Source organism: Mus caroli, chromosome 12, assembly GCF_900094665.2.
Source record: "Mus caroli chromosome 12, CAROLI_EIJ_v1.1, whole genome shotgun sequence".
Classification (NCBI taxonomy): domain Eukaryota; kingdom Metazoa; phylum Chordata; class Mammalia; order Rodentia; family Muridae; genus Mus; species Mus caroli.
Genome location: NC_034581.1, coordinates 72,915,640 through 72,931,724, shown reverse-complemented (window position 1 = coordinate 72,931,724; position 16,085 = coordinate 72,915,640). Strand labels below are relative to the sequence as shown.

The 16,085-nt window shown below is 36.0% G+C and overlaps 1 protein-coding gene across 10 annotated transcripts in view; it reads right to left on the bottom strand.

Annotated features, from left to right (window-relative positions):
* Gphn (gephyrin) overlaps positions 1-16,085 on the bottom strand; it is a 420,062-nt gene that overhangs the window by 210,843 nt on the left and 193,134 nt on the right. For all 10 annotated transcript variants that reach the window (XM_029484276.1, XM_029484280.1, XM_029484278.1 and 7 more), the window contains one exon: positions 7,381-7,475. In XM_029484276.1, coding sequence (XP_029340136.1) covers positions 7,381-7,475 — 95 coding nt within the window. The remainder of the gene's footprint in view (positions 1-7,380; positions 7,476-16,085) is intronic.

Below are 16,085 nucleotides of genomic sequence, written 5' to 3'. Positions count from 1 at the left end.
AGGGAGGGGAGGGGAGGGGAGGAGAGAAGGGGAGAGGGGGAGAGGGGGAGAAGAGAACGAACACGGGATGGGGAAATTGTCCATGAGAAGTTGCTATGAGCAAGTGACCATGAGAGGATGGATGAAGCAGGGTCAGTCAGGGCAAGACTAAGATTGTAAGTAATGAGGCACATGGCTGGGCAGTAGGCAACCTAATTGGGTTAGATCAGGGTTAGAATCAACGAGTATCTACCTAGCTATAGTGCTGAATCTTATAATAAACATAAGGTCTTCTTGTCTTTATTTAGGAGCTAGAACAGGCATAGAACAGGCTAGTACCTCTATATTTGGTGCCCAACATAACACACAAGCCCACCACCCTGGGATTAAAAGTCCTATGCTCTATAGAATGATGTAGCTAGGTAGATAAAGTAGAGATTGTAAATACAGATATTGGTTAGATATAGGAATTGGAAAAAGCAAAACAAAAAGAGAACAAATAAAAGAAACAACATAAAACCTTACAATAAATCATTCTTTAACATATTTATGCACAGTGACTGCTTTACTATTGCTAACGAAGTTTAGAAAAGTTTTAAAATGTATAAATTTAGGAAAGATACATGCTGTTATATGCTAAACTTGCCCAATTATATGCTGTAACTTGCCCAAGGTTAAGGATAGAACGTCAAGGTCAAGCAGTGCTATTAAGGCTGTCCACACTCTGCTTCCCCCGGAAACAGAAAAGCTTCCCTATGAAAAGCTGAGGTGGGAACAATATCTTTTCCCTTATTTTATTTTATTTTTTGCTGCTTTCCCAGAAAGGTGTTATAGTTGTAAAGAAACATATAAAAACAAAGAGAATTAACTCTAAGTAATATCCTTTTCTTTCACATAGGTTAAGTGGAAATGAGGGTCCCTGGAAATTGCAGTGTATGGAAAAACTTCTGGAGCACAGAGTGCTGGAGAAAGTGGGATGCTTAATAATATGTATGAACTAGCAAAAATTCCTGGATCAACCGTGAGCTGTGAACATATACAAAAATATTCACATTATAGATAAAGCTTGAAAAAGAATATGAGAGACTTTTAAAAACAAGTATGATATATACATTCACACACAAGTACCATTGCTAAATATTGTGCTAATTCTTGAAGACTTCTGGACAGAACATGACAGCATAAGATACTTTCCTGTCATGGTTATAATACATTATGAGAAGGCAACTTATTAAAGAAAGGGCTGTTTTGAACTTTTGGTTCCAGAGAAATACAAGACCCTCATCATCATGATAAGGAGGCACAAGAGCAGGCAGGCATGACAGCGGGAGCAAGAAGCTGAGAGCTCACATTTAAAACCACAAGTAAGAAGCCTAGAGAGTAAACTGGAAATGGTATGAATCTTTAATCTCATAGTTCACCCACAATCCCACACTTCAACAAGGCCACATCTTCTAAAACTTCCCTCAAAAGTGCCAACTGGAAATCCAGTACTCAAGTGCAAAGAATATAGAGGACAATTAGTTCAGACCACCACAGTACAGTAAAGGCATTTGGAATCAATACTCAAATACATTGGTTGTTAAAACTAATAAACATTATCCAGAGACTTAAACTGGGATAAATATTTTATTAAAATACTAAATTCAAAACACTGAGAATACCATTCAAAATTAGTCAACATTGAAAGAACCAGAAAAATATGTTCTTTTTTTTTTTTGTGAGGGAAAATCCATTGGTACCAACCCTAAGGTGAGCCATATGTGGGAACTGTCAAAGAATAATTTTTGGATAGCTAATACAAGCATCTTCACATGACATAATAAAATAGTAAAATAAATATAGTCAACAAAAGGATATCATGAATATACCTAAATGGAAACTTTAGAATTGAAAGAAAAATTTATATAAAGTTGAAATAAAATTTCAGCTTTAGTATTGAAAGTTTATTTGAGCGATTCTGGGTTAGAATTTCTGAGAAGGGTGTGTCTTCCTATCCTTCAACCAGGGACCGTGTCTAACATCTGCATATGGTCTCTACAAGTTCTCTCCCCTTTGGTGGGTATTTCAGCTAATATCATCCCAGTTGGATCCTGGGAGCCTTTTGCTTTCTTGGCATCTGGGACTTTCTGTTGGCTAACCCCGTTCCCCATTCCCCATTGCTCCACACCTCTGTTCAATTTCCTGATCCTCTCTCTGTACATCTCTCCCCTATCTCCTCCCATACCTGATCTTGACTCCCCTTTGACAGCATCACTGAATAAGTTCAAAGGCAGAATGGAACTGAGAGGGGTATGACACTGGTTAATATAAAGATATGTCATAGAAATATTGTGAGATAGCATATCAAAAGTAGATCCTAAAGAATCTTGATATATTCATTATTAACAGATTAGATTTTCCTGTCAGGAGTCACACTAGAGATGAGACTGAAACTTGTACTGGGAAACCAACCCCAAAACTCATGGCTAATAGATTTCCAAATCTGACAGGAATAAGTTTCTAGATTCAAGAGTCTCAGTGAACCCAAAAGGGAAATTTTAACAAAACTATACCCAGGCACAGCACCACATTGTGGAAATTAAAAGTGAAGAAAAAAAGATCCTCAAAGTATCCAGAGAAAAGTAGCCATTACATATAAGGGACAACAATTTGTAAATTATGGAGTCAGAAGATGGTGGGATAAAGTTTTTTGTTCTGTTTTGTTTTGTTTATATATAGTGAAAGAAGAGAAAAATCTAACACAGAATTCTACATGCAATAAAAATATATTTCTTCAGTATAAAGATGACATGAGGAGATATGTCTGGAGGCATAGGTTAAAGAAAACAAAACAAAACTTTTGCCAGATTTCCTGTAAATTAGAACTCTCAAATAATGGCAACAGACCAGCATCTAAGACTAGGAATCAGCTGTTATACTAATCATTATACAGGTTAAATCATTTGAAGAAGCACAGGGTGTTGCCTTTACAGATGAAGAAGCTAGCAAGAACCACTGTAGAATTCTCTAAACACACCATGTGCCATTTACAAAATCATTTGTAGAAATCAACACACAAGTAACTGTGATCAGAAGAAGAAAGGTACCAACACTCTAAGCATGGCTGTTATTGAAACATTCTTTTTTTTTAAAAAAATTTTTATTAGGTATTTTCCTCATTTATATTTCCAATGCTATCCCAAAAGCCCCCCATACCCACCCCCCACTCCCCTATCCACCCACACCCCCTTTTTGGCCCTGGGCCCATATGGTCCAGTACAGTTCCCCTGTACTGGGGCATATGAAGTTTGCAAGTCCAATGGGCCTCTTTTTCCAGTGATGGCTGACTAGGCCATCTTTTGATACATATGCAGCTAGAGTCAAGAGCTCCTGGGTACTGGTTAGTTCATAATGTTGTTCCACCTATAGGGTTGCAGTTCCCTTTAGCTACTTGGCAACTTTCTCTGCTCCTCCATTGGGGGCCCTGTGATCCATCCAATAGCTGACTGTGAGCATCCACTTCTGTGTTTGGTAGGCCCCGGCATAGTCTCACAAGAGCCATCTATATCTGGGTCCTTTCAGCAAAATCTTGCTAGTGTATGCAATGGTGTCAGCATTTGGAAGCTGATTATGGGATGGATCCCTGGATATGGCAATCACTAGATGGTCCATCCTTTCGTCACAGCTCCAAATTTTGTCTCTGTAACTCCTTCCATGGGTGTAAGAAGGCATGGTCCCTCCCTCCCTCCCCACTTGTGATTGCTTTCTTCTCTCTCCCAAATGGGACTGAGGTGTCCTCACTTGGGCACTTCAGCTTGTTGACCTTTTTGAGTTCTGTGNACTGTATCTTGTGTATTCTGTAATTTTTTTGGGCTAATATCCACTTATTAGTGAGTACANACCATGCATGTCCTTTTGGGTCTGAGTTACCTCACTCAGGATGATATTTTCTAGTTCCATCCACTTGCCTGCAAAACTCAGGATGTCCTTTTTCTTAATAGCTGAGTAGTATTCCATTGTGTAAATGAACCACATTTTCTGTAATCATTTTCTTGTCATGGGAAATCTAGGTTATTTCCAGCTTCTGGTTATCATAAATAAGTCCGCTATGAACATAGTGGATTTCATGCCCCTGTGGCATGGTGGGGCATCTTTTGGGGTATATTCCCAAGAGTGGTATAGCTGGATCTTCAGGTAGATCTATTTCCAATTTTCTGAGGATCCTCCAGATTGATTTCCAGAGTGGTTGTACCAGTTTGCAATCACACTGACAATGGAAGAGTGTTCCTCTTTCTCCACATCCTCTTCAATTTGTGTTGTCATCTGAGGTTTTGATCTTAGCTATTCTAATTGGTGTAAGTGGAATCTCAGGGTTGTTTTGATTTGTATTTCTCTGATCATTAAGGACTTTGAACATTTCTTTAGGTGTTTCTCAGCCATTAGAGATTCCTCAGTTGGGAATTCTAGGTTTAGATCTATACCTGGTTTTTTGATTGGGTTGTTTGGTTTTTTGGTGATTAACTTCTTGAGTTCTTTATATATTTTGGATATTAGCCCTCTGTTGGATATGGGGTTAGTGAAGATTTTTTTTTCCCAATTTGTTGCCTATTTGTCTTGTTGACTATGTCCTTTGCCTTACAGAAGCTTTCCAGTTTCACGAGGTTTCATTGATCAATTCTTGATCTTAGAGCATGAGCCATAAACACCAAACAAACAGCTGAAAGAGTCAGATTCATATATTTGCACACAACTAATGGACAGAAGCATCTGACCTCTGTTGTTGAATTAGGGAAGGCTGAAAGATGCTGAGGAGAAAGGTGATCCTGTAAGGGACCAACAGTCTTAATTTGGACCCCCAAGATCTCTCAAACACTGGACCACCAAACAGGCAGCATACACCAGTTGATATGAGATCCAAAACACACATACAGTAGAGGGACTGCTGGATCTGTGCTCATTCAGAGATGATGCACCTAACCCTCTAGAGACTGGAGGCCCCACGGAGTTTAGAGGTCAGGTGGGGTGTGAGTGGGGACATCCTTGTGGAGACAGGGGGGTGGAGAGGAGGAATGGCATGTGGAACAGTTGGAGAGTGGATGGGGGGTGGAATAAAATATGGAGTGTAAAAAAAATCAATTAAAATAAAAACAATGAAATAGAAAAAAGGCATGGAAATGCAAAAACAAACAAAAACAAAATGACAATAACAAAAAACTTCCAACCCCCCCACGCAAAAAACACTCAGCAAAATAATCCCAGTTTCCTTATATATAGATGCCAGTACCCTATAATGGGGCAACAGTTCCCCTACTGGACAACAGAGAATAACATAAAAATTCATGTCCCAAGAATGGGCAATTTTTTTTTAAGAGTTGTTGGCCAATGAGGTCCCAAAGACTCCCAAGCATCACAGACCATTGTCAGTGTTGCTAGTTTCTTCCATCACTTGCTGCTGAAAATATCACAGGCTTGAGTCACAGAAACCAAGCTGGCACAGATCTGGAAGCGTCAGTCCTACTAAAATAGCTTTCATAGTGCTAGCTGATATTATAAAAGCTACAAGAGGAGAAAAGTAAGCATTGGTTCTTTTGAGCTGGGAACCCAATTAGCCCAAATAATGCCTGGCTTAGCAAGTCTTTGCCCACTTGTGCAATAGTGCCATCAATATCATGGGAGTAACTAAGCACTCTCTGTTTGCATTTAAGGCCAAATCCCCAAGACAAAATCCTATCTAGCATCATTATTGGGGCAAGAACCTATACCTAGATAAATAATAGATACTAAGTAAGAAACTAATATCATTTGTTAAGCAGGCTTTGTATTAAACTCCTAATGATATCATACCCATAAATTAAGATATCTCTCAAACTTGATCAGAGAATGTCTTTTTGCACTAGATGATGAACAATGTAGAGATCCACAAGACCAACAAGCAGAGAGTAAGAAAGAGAAGAATGTTAGCTTGCTCAGGGATCATTGTTATAGACAGAATGAAGAGAATGTATGAACGACAGTAGATAGATACAAGAAAAGGAAATGGTATCTTCTGGAAACAGCAGGGCATACCTTCATATGAATTCAGGTAGTATGACAACATGCATAAGACCAGTGCAAATCCAAGACAAACCGAATATAAGTGTGGAGAGGAGAGTTGGGCATGAAATTCCACCCTAAAATGAGAAGCTACTGGCAATTCTTAGCTGTTGAAAGAGGGATCTTTGCTTTTCTATAATGTAGCCCCTGGTTACGTCTACTACGTTTCAGTGTCAGGCCATACACATGAGAGTGTTTGTGCCTTGGTCGTGATGAGGGTGAAAAAAAAGAACACAATGATGGGTGGGAAGGGAAGGACCATAGATATGGGAAAAGTTAGTGGAGGGGAGAATATAATCAAAGCACGTAAAATTCTTAAAAGGGAATTTTATAAATATATAATATCTCATATTTAATTTCCTCTATAGTTATTAAATTTAGCATTATAATACTGTATGTACAATAAAGAGAATATAATAACTGTTGATTCATTCATAGGTATAACTCCAATGAGTGCTACTAATGAAATGTAAACTTAATCTAAATAAGTGGAAAGCTAGTTTGAATAACATTTAAATAGGTACCTTAGCTTTTATAGCCATATTTCACACAGTATATAAGTGGCTATGCTGATTATAAAGTTATAAATTTACAAGGTTGTATATTTTTGGCTACCATAAGATTAAATGTTTATTATTCAAAGATTAAAAGAGACCCTGACTAAATGAGCAGTTTTATATTTAATGATGTATACTATGCTCATTTATAGAACTATAATCTAAGATTTGCTAAAATACTAAGAAGCCATCATATAAAATATAAATGCCACCCGCTATGCCAATAAAGCAGTTTTAAATATATTAATTTAATATAATAATATACTGATTTAATAGAGCAATATTCTAAATTACCTGGAGACTATCAATATGAATTGAATTCTTTTTACTACTGCACATAAATATGCCTCCTTGTAAATTCAAATCAAAGTTCCTAACATATGAGATAAGTAATTTTAATAAATTTTGCTGGTTCATTGTATTAAACTAGCACCAGGTTACTGTTAATAAATATCAATTGGTGATTATAAATAATCACAAAAAGGATAACTTTACATTTTAATGAATTCAACTCTTATGCATTAGGACTGATGACATTCAGCAATGATAAAACAGTACCTAAAAGTTTAGTAAAAGTAAAAACAAAGCCAAAAAGAAAAAAAGAAGCACCTGCTTGAGACATAGCTACAGAGACCAAGACTCTTAACTCTGGATAAAATGGAATGAACCTACTAAGTCTTCTGTCTAGTTTTGTAGATATACTCTTCTAGGGTACTGATCTGTAGTCGGGAGGCTCACTTTCGTTGCAATTAGTGGGTGGCTTTCTTACCTAGAGAGCATGCCCAGAGGTGTAACATTAAGTGATCCCATCAGCATTGCCAGGGCCATCCCTGGCGCTTCCCGTTCTATTACTTCTTTTGTGGCCTGTAATTAAAGATTAAATAGCAGACTGAGTGAAATCGCCAAAAGAGAAGAGAGGCAGAGCAGTAAGTTCCACTTTAAGATAAACCGTATTTTGTAGTTCTTCAAACATTTGGATTTTTATTGTCAGCTCAAATTTTCAGGATCACTGAATATCTGCTATTGACTAGGAAAATACAAGGAATGTTACAAGTCCCATCTTATTCTTTTCTTCATAGTTTCAAAGTATTTGATAGAAAACCCATCTTCTCTGGTAACCTGAAGTCCAAACCAGGGAGCCTCAGATTGCTGTGACAGTTTTTGAGATCTCAGATGTGTAAGAAAACTGGGTGCCAGTGTTGGTTGTTCTTAGGGTTTTTGTTTGTTTTTAGTTTTGTGGAGTTGAAGATGGAACCCAACACCCTGTGCATGCTAGGCAAGAACTCCAGTATTAGCTGTGGCACTATGCTACATCCACATTTTGCCTATTATTATTGAAAAAAATTACTTCTAAAATATATTCCTATTAGTTCTATGATTTTATTACATGGTTAAAGAGACAAAAATATCAGCTGGAAAAAATTTACAATTTCAATATAAATTAGCTACTGGATTAAAAAAATAAAGTAATAGGATTTACTATAGTAAGAATCTATGATATGACATGGTTAAAGTGAAGGGTACTTAAACCAGGACTAAGTTAGTGAAGAAGACAGAAATACTATATTTTCCAACAATAGCAATATCTTGGAGATATTCCAGGTTTGGTTTCAGACTACCACTGTTAAGCCAATAAAACAATAAAGCATATCATATGACCCTTTTGGTTTCTGAGTGCATATAAAAGTTATGATTACACTGTCCTTTGTGTTTTAACCATAACATATCTAAAAAGTTACAATAATGAAATACAGTGTTGCAAAAGTATGTTAAACATCATCTGAACCTTCAGCACTTCAAGTGGAGGCCTTGATCTTATTGGCTGTAGTCTGATCAAAAGACATAAAAATAATTAATGAATAAGTTTAGACTATAGGAAGAATTACCAAATGCAACACAGAGATATTTGGTAAAATATATTGGGGAAAATGGCATTATTATTCTTGCTCTGCACAGGGTTACCTCAACCTTTAGTTTGCAAGACACTGGTATTTATGAAGGCCATAACATAAAATTACAGAATATGAGGTATGATTGTATATTGCATTTAATGGTAAAGATAAACTTTAGGCTAAAATTAGGAACAAAACACATGACTTAACCCATTTCTAGCAATCTATTTATACAAAGCAGCTACAATAACTGTAAATAACTAAGAAGTAAAACATGCAAAATCGAGTATTCTAGTATGCAGAAAACAAGCAAAATATTAACAATGACGGAATGAAAACAAGCTGTGACTGCAACTGTTCAGCAGAAGTGAGCTACAGTTCTAAGTAAGGCTGCATATATGGCTGATTGTTTTCTTCGAGCAAATACTTGACCAAACAGTTAAAGCAAATCAAGTATGTATTAGATACTAACTGATAGTGTAATTTTTAGAACATATGTCAATGTGTAATTTGGTCCTAATATGCATATAAAATATGGGATTCCAAGAACTGATAAATCTCCTGGTTCACTGCACCACAAATAGCATAATATTTAACAATAGCGATTGCTTCTTAATGAACTCTTTAATGAGAGAGCACCACAGGCTGTAGAAATCAAAAAACTTAACTTCAAAGTTTTAAAATGAATTATTATTTAGGTTTAAAGGTGAATAACTATGAGCTGTCTGCCTCATTTTTCATTGTATTCAATGAAATCAATCTATTCAATATAAATTTGAGGTCTTATGATATGAGACATTATTTCTATTATAAACTGCTCTGTTAAAGTTTAAAACTTCCAGGAAACTAAAAATCTAAAGTCCTAAAAAATATCAAGCAAAGGGAAGTTGAGCATAATATGAAATGACCTCTTTAGCAGAATTAGGACTTCATTGCCCACTTAAAAAAGTCATTATATAAGCACGGTTTAACTTTTAATGGGTTTGATTATAGTTTATCTCCCAAAGAGTCACGTTAGTAGCTTGGACCTTTCTGCCTTTTTTAAACTATGAGATAAATAAACTTTTTCTTTGAAAGTATTCATTCTCCAGTATTTTATTCTAGCAAAAAAAAAAATACTGAGATAGACATACAGATTATACACCCCAAGAAGAATGGCACATTTTAAGGACAAGTAGAAAAATACCAACAGATAGCCAAGAGGGTATATTTATTCTAAAATAGAGAGACCAAGGAACAATACTTATCCACTTAAGAAACACTACTTACTAGGTATTCCTGTTTAGTAGAATTCAAAGGACGTGATAATCTAGTGATGAACTGAATAAACTGAGCAAATAAGCTGTGACCCAGAGTTAACTAATAATGTAAAAATTACATAGAAAAGATAAAGTCCATTTTTTTTTAAGATTCTCTAAAATATATCATGGGTTTTCCTAGAACACTGGATTTCAGTTTCCAGAGAATTATTTTATTAGGAACCACTTTTGTGCAAATCTTTCAGTGAAATTTCTATTTCAGATGGAGTATTTAAGGTATGTTCATATTATACTGATTTTCTTTAGGAGGTTCTGCAGAAGAAATTTTTGATCTTAACTATGACTGGATAGTCCTCTGTATTGCTACGTTTGCTTTGAAATTATAATGGTATGAATCATTGGTGGGTGGCTGAAACACAACCTGTCTACAGTAGGGCATTCTTAAATACATCATCTACAAGATCTTTTTTAGATCTGTGACGAATGCATTTTTCCATACAATGCTATAATCTATTTTGAGTTGGTTTCTTATTTTAAAATGACTGGTATGGTCAATAACTCATTATATGCGAAGACAATGCTACTCCATAGTTAGTTTCCAAGAGAACAGGGCTTTGATCTGTTGCATCACATGGTACAATGGGTAACATGTGGCATATCCTCAATAAATAGTGGAACATAAAATAAACAAATGCACTATCTAGATTGAAATTTGGCCTTACTGCCCATTTGTTTTGTGAAATAAATGGAAATAATCTTTCTGAGCTTCAATATATTTATGAATAAAACATAACTATATCTTTTAAGATGATAATGATGAGATATAAGCAATCTAGTATATAATGGATATTCAAGAAAAGTAATTGTTTTCTGTTCCTATTTTCCATTTCAACTTACAACCTTACAGTTTTGATTGTATCAGATTAACAGATAATAGGAAAACATATATACTTATAATCAATAGTTAAGAAGCAGAGTTGAAATAATACGGAATTTACAACAATAATTCAACCATGAAAACACTGGCTAGTGAAGGAAAGGAACAATTCTGAAATGCTCTCTCTGACCTTTATAGAGCAAAAGCCAATTAAGGTGTGTATTAGGAAGACAGGAGAGAGGGCAAGAGCTGAATGCAAATATCTATAGCCATATATGAAAAGTACAACAAAGCATAAAGCAAAAGAATAAAACCTAACTCAGAATAAAACAAGACAAAATACATTAAGACAATAGAAAATCCAAACAGAAGAGATGTTGTAAGAAAACACCTCTATCACTTTTAGTCACAAGTAATAGTAGAATAAAGATAAGAACCATCTGCACCTGCGATTGTGTTTACATAAAACATTATCAGTGCTAAAAAGATGACATTAAGAGTTTGAGATAATTTTATATAATTGTTTTATGGTACAATTTCAGATTTTTGTAATTATAAGCTCTTATTTAATTAATCAATTACTTTTTTGAAAATGTATAGTAGAAATTAGGGTTTCTGTTTTAGATTATGGTTTAGGAACTAGTCAGTTGCAAAATAATGATGTTTAGGAAATACTTATTCCTTGTTTAAGTATTTAAGTTTAACTTGTAAATAGGTTTTGCTATGTAGCTTAGGCTAGCTTGGAACTCACTAAGTGGTCCAAGCAGGCCTTAAGGTGCAGTCCTTTGCCTCAGCCTTCTAAATGCTGAGTTGCAAGCATGTAGCACCATGTTCAGTCTTTAAATATATTCTTAACAAGGAAATCTTGACTGCCCATGAGAAACACTGCCCATTTCCTTTATTGTTTAGGTGTTGGTGGTATAGGGTGAGCATACTTCCTTCCTTCACTTTTATACTTTGAAGATAACATTAAAGTCCAAAATACCCTTCAAAGGCTGCTAATTTTTATAAACTAAAAAACTGTACCATAAATAGAGTTCTTGATGAAATTCATGCTCACTCTTGAACTTCATTGGGAAATGATATTAAAAAGTTATTGATAAAATGATATGACTTTTAATATTAATAGAACATATAACTAAGTCTAAATAATTGCAAATGTAAAGTGACGCCATGAAGAATCTTCTAGTGTAGTGCTTTTAATCAATTATGTAGGCATACTCTATTAACAGTGGAATAGCCAGGCAATGGTGGCACAGGTCTTTAATCCCAGTACTTGGGAGGCAAAGTCTGGTGGATTTCTGAGTTCAAGGCCAGCCTGGTCTACTGAGTTCCAGGACAGCCAGGGCTATACAGAGAAACCCTGTCTCAAAAAATCCAAACCAAACCTAACCAAATGAAAATAAAACAAACCAAAGCAGTGGAATAATTTTATTTATATTCACATACTTGCTACTTGACTAGGTAGATATTATAAAGTATCCTGCTAACAAATACTACAATGCTATGTGATAAATAAATAACCATAAATACCAAAGATTATGTGGTGAGTAAAGAAACATAACAGAAACACCAGATACTGGCTGGCGATAACTTTGCTATGCCATCAAGGTGAATATGGTTTGGGCAACAGTTCTCAAACTGTAGTGTACATCAACATATTCTAGAAACTTTGCTATAATGTAGATACTCGGGCACGATTCTTACATACTTCAATTTATAATGTCTGGATAGGGCTTCAATTTATAATGTCTGGATAGGGCTTCAGAGTTGCCATTTTAAACAATTTTCAGCTGATACCTATGATACTTAAAGAGCATACTTGAAAATCATAGTTGATGACAGGAATGTGTGACACCCTGATTTTCAGTGAACATTTTACATTCAACTTTATAGATGATATAAATGTGAGAATACTTCACTAGAAATAAATATTTACCTAATGAGAAGACAAACTGGGTAAAAACTAAATAAGTCCAGGAATATTTTCCTGATGCCTTCACATTGAAGCAAACATGCTACTTGAATTTCTACATTTCAAACTTTGCCATAATAAACAGTTCTGTGACAACCTCGTAAGTATCTGGTGGCATACTAAAGATTAGACTTAGCAATATGATTTTTGTCTCTCAAGTGATATTGTTTGTATCTTTTCTGTCTAGCTGTAGTTTTGAAATATCCAGTCATTACTATATGCTGGCACGGTAAGACTTGATGAAAGAGAATACCGACTAAGGCTAATGTAAATATATCAAAACCTAGAAATGAATGTTTTGAATGAATTATAGTAGATTCAAAACTGTTAAAATAATTTCTGCTATTTCTTGAATGAGAAAAGAATAGGTTTTTACCAATTGGCCCTTGACTATTACTAGAGGCTGACATCTATATAAATATTATCCAGTCTCAGCCATGCAATCCCAAGGGGTGGGATAAGAATTTTACCAAAGTATTCTTAACCATCAAGCCATTACCCAGCTCCACTTCATATAACTATGAGGTGTAAAAGTGTGTAACTTTTGGTGTGTGTAACTTGACAGGCATGGTTAAGAACTTGCAGCTTATAGAGAGTATGAATTTGGTTCTCAGGACACATGCAGGCAGTTCACAACTATCTGCAACATACATTTTCAGGGGATCCTACAACCTCTTCTAGCCTCCATGACACTTGTTCAAATGTGATGTGAGTGCGCACATGCACTCCCACAGCCCCCACTTGCATGCATACACACACAAATAAAATAAAAAATAAATCTACAAGTAAGTCATATGCAGCTAGGAGAACTAATATACACTGCAATGAATTTTTATTAATAATATTGTATTGTATATGTAACTTTGTTAGCAGGGTAGTTTTCAAATCTACAAAGATAATTCTGTGATAAAATAGGTTTACCATTAGGCTTTTTTTGTTTGTTTGTTTTTTGCTATAATCCATCCATCTATTTGCCCACTTACTCATCCAAAACTCTATAAAAATCACATAAGCAGTCATGTTGCCTAGACAATACCTGAGCAAAGGACGACATCAATGGACATGCTAACATGGAAGGCCTCAGTCCTGGACAAATCAGTAAAGGGAATGCGGAGAGCTGGATGAATGGTCTTCCCCAGAGACGTCCTCAAGTGGTAATACAACTTTAAATGCCCGTGACATCATATACATATAGGGAACATTATATTTACTAAGAAAGTTGTATTATGTATCTCTGGATATATACAAACTTAAAATTAATATTTAGAGAGGTGGCTAGACAGACAGACAGATCAACAAAGAAAAAGAATCTATAGATTTGATTAAGAATCAAGGATGGGTGGGTGGTACATGAGAGGGTTTGACGGGAGGAAAAGGAGTGAAGAAAATGATGTAATTATTGTTTGAAAACTTACTATGAATATTATATATTCTATTACTTAGTCATAGAATTCATTAATAGAAGAAATGATGAAAATGATGAAATATAGTAGGGAGGGGGAACTTGAAGAGTCCATCTCCAGTGGAAGGATATCAAGTGGAGGGATGGGGTTGTTATCCCACAGTCAAAAGCTCTGATCCAGAACTGTTCTTGTCTGAAGGAACTACAGAGACAAAAACGAAGAAGAGCATGAGAGAAAGGAAGTCCAGTGACAGGCCCAAATTGGGATCTAGCTCAAGTGAGGCCCAGGGCCCTGACCCTTACTGATGCTGTAGTGTGCTTGCAGACAGAAGCCTAGCATGGCAGGCCTCTGAGAGGCAAACAAGCAGTTGAAAGAGTCAGATGCAGATACTAGCATCCAACCAAAGGATGGAAGGTGAGGACCTGTGGTTGAATTGGGGGAAAGCTGGAAGAAGCTGAGGAGGAGGAGGGCAGCACCATGGGAAGACCAGCAGTCTCAACCGATCTGGACCTCTGAGATCTCTCAGAAACTGAGCACCAACCAGGCAGCATACATTAGCTGATTGGAGACCCCCCACACATAGACATTAGAGGGCTGTCTGGTCTGGCCTCAGCGAGAGAAGACATGCTCCTAACCCCAAGGAGTAAGGAGGGCTGGTGCAGTTGGGGTGGGGGAGTGGGGACATCCCCTTGGAGACAAGGGGGAGGAGGTATGGATGGGGAGTGGTCGGGAGGGCAGACCAGGAGGAGGATGAAGTCTGGACTGTAAAAAAGGAATACAGAAAAAGAAAAAAGGAGTGTGGAGAGCTATTAAAGAAGGACAACACTCTATGTTGTATATTTCTGGTTACTGTAAGTACTTGAACCCCCACCCTGACCTCCCCACTCACAAGAAAATTAGAAGAAAGCTCGTATAAAAGGACATGAATGATGTCATTCCACGGTATACAATCCTGAGGGCTGGCATCAAAGTTGTATGCAAATATGCTGCATCATTGAAACCTCAACAGCATGATTGCCTAGACAATACCCATGCAATGACATTAATGAAATGGCAGTGTGGTCTGGGAAACATTTCACAAGGCCCCACCCCTAGGTGAAGAGCTATAGACAATTTTTTTCTGAGAAAGAAAGAATTGAGTTTATCCAGGTATCCTGATAGATCATGAAATCTCTAGTGGTCAGCACTAAATGCACGGACATAAAACCTGTTGTTAATTTAAAGAAAATATTTCTATGCATGACTGTGCTACTGGTCACTTTTTCATCTATGTGTTTCACGTGTGACAGTATCTTCCTATAGTGTGACACTTCACTAAAGCAGTTCTCTACTGGATTTCATGAGTACTGTTTAAAAAAATGTACTATTTAGCTTGAGGAAAAAAGAAATCAGAAGTCTTAACTTGTGGTGACTCAGTTTAAATACATGTGCATTCTCTACTTAAATAGTTAACATTGTTGTTACAATACAAGAAACATGATTTAATAATTTTCTTTGAAAGAGTAACTAATGAGACATACTAATAATTGTGACTATGTCAAAAGCAGAAAGTATACCAATAGAAAAATTGAAAAGGTAATTCATGTCATTTGGTTCAAATTTTGTTTTAACCTATTAATCTAATGTGATGTTTTAAACAGAGAAAGGCCCCATATTCCGTGTAGATATAAGAAGGATCTTTGCCTAAAGCATACGTATTGCCTTTAACACAAAGCTTATATACATTTGTATTAACCCATGACCTAGATCACATAGAGGTTGATGTTACAAATAATAATCAAACTTTTTGTCTGTGAAAAACAAAAAAGTTTTACCAACAGCATTGTAAAATTGAAAGTTTAAGTTTCATAAGGTTTTGTTTAAGAAAATGAATGAAAACTTCAACATGCCAATAAAGATCTATAAAGTTTAATAAAGATATATTCAGAACTAGAAGTTTTGGAGAGCAGTTACTAGAAACAGTTGTGAGCATCACCTCCCTCCCAGCCCCTGCACCAAAGGCAGATTGGTAAAAAGTAGAAAGGAACAGCATTTCCTGGATTGCAACTCTAATCTGAATGGGAAACAG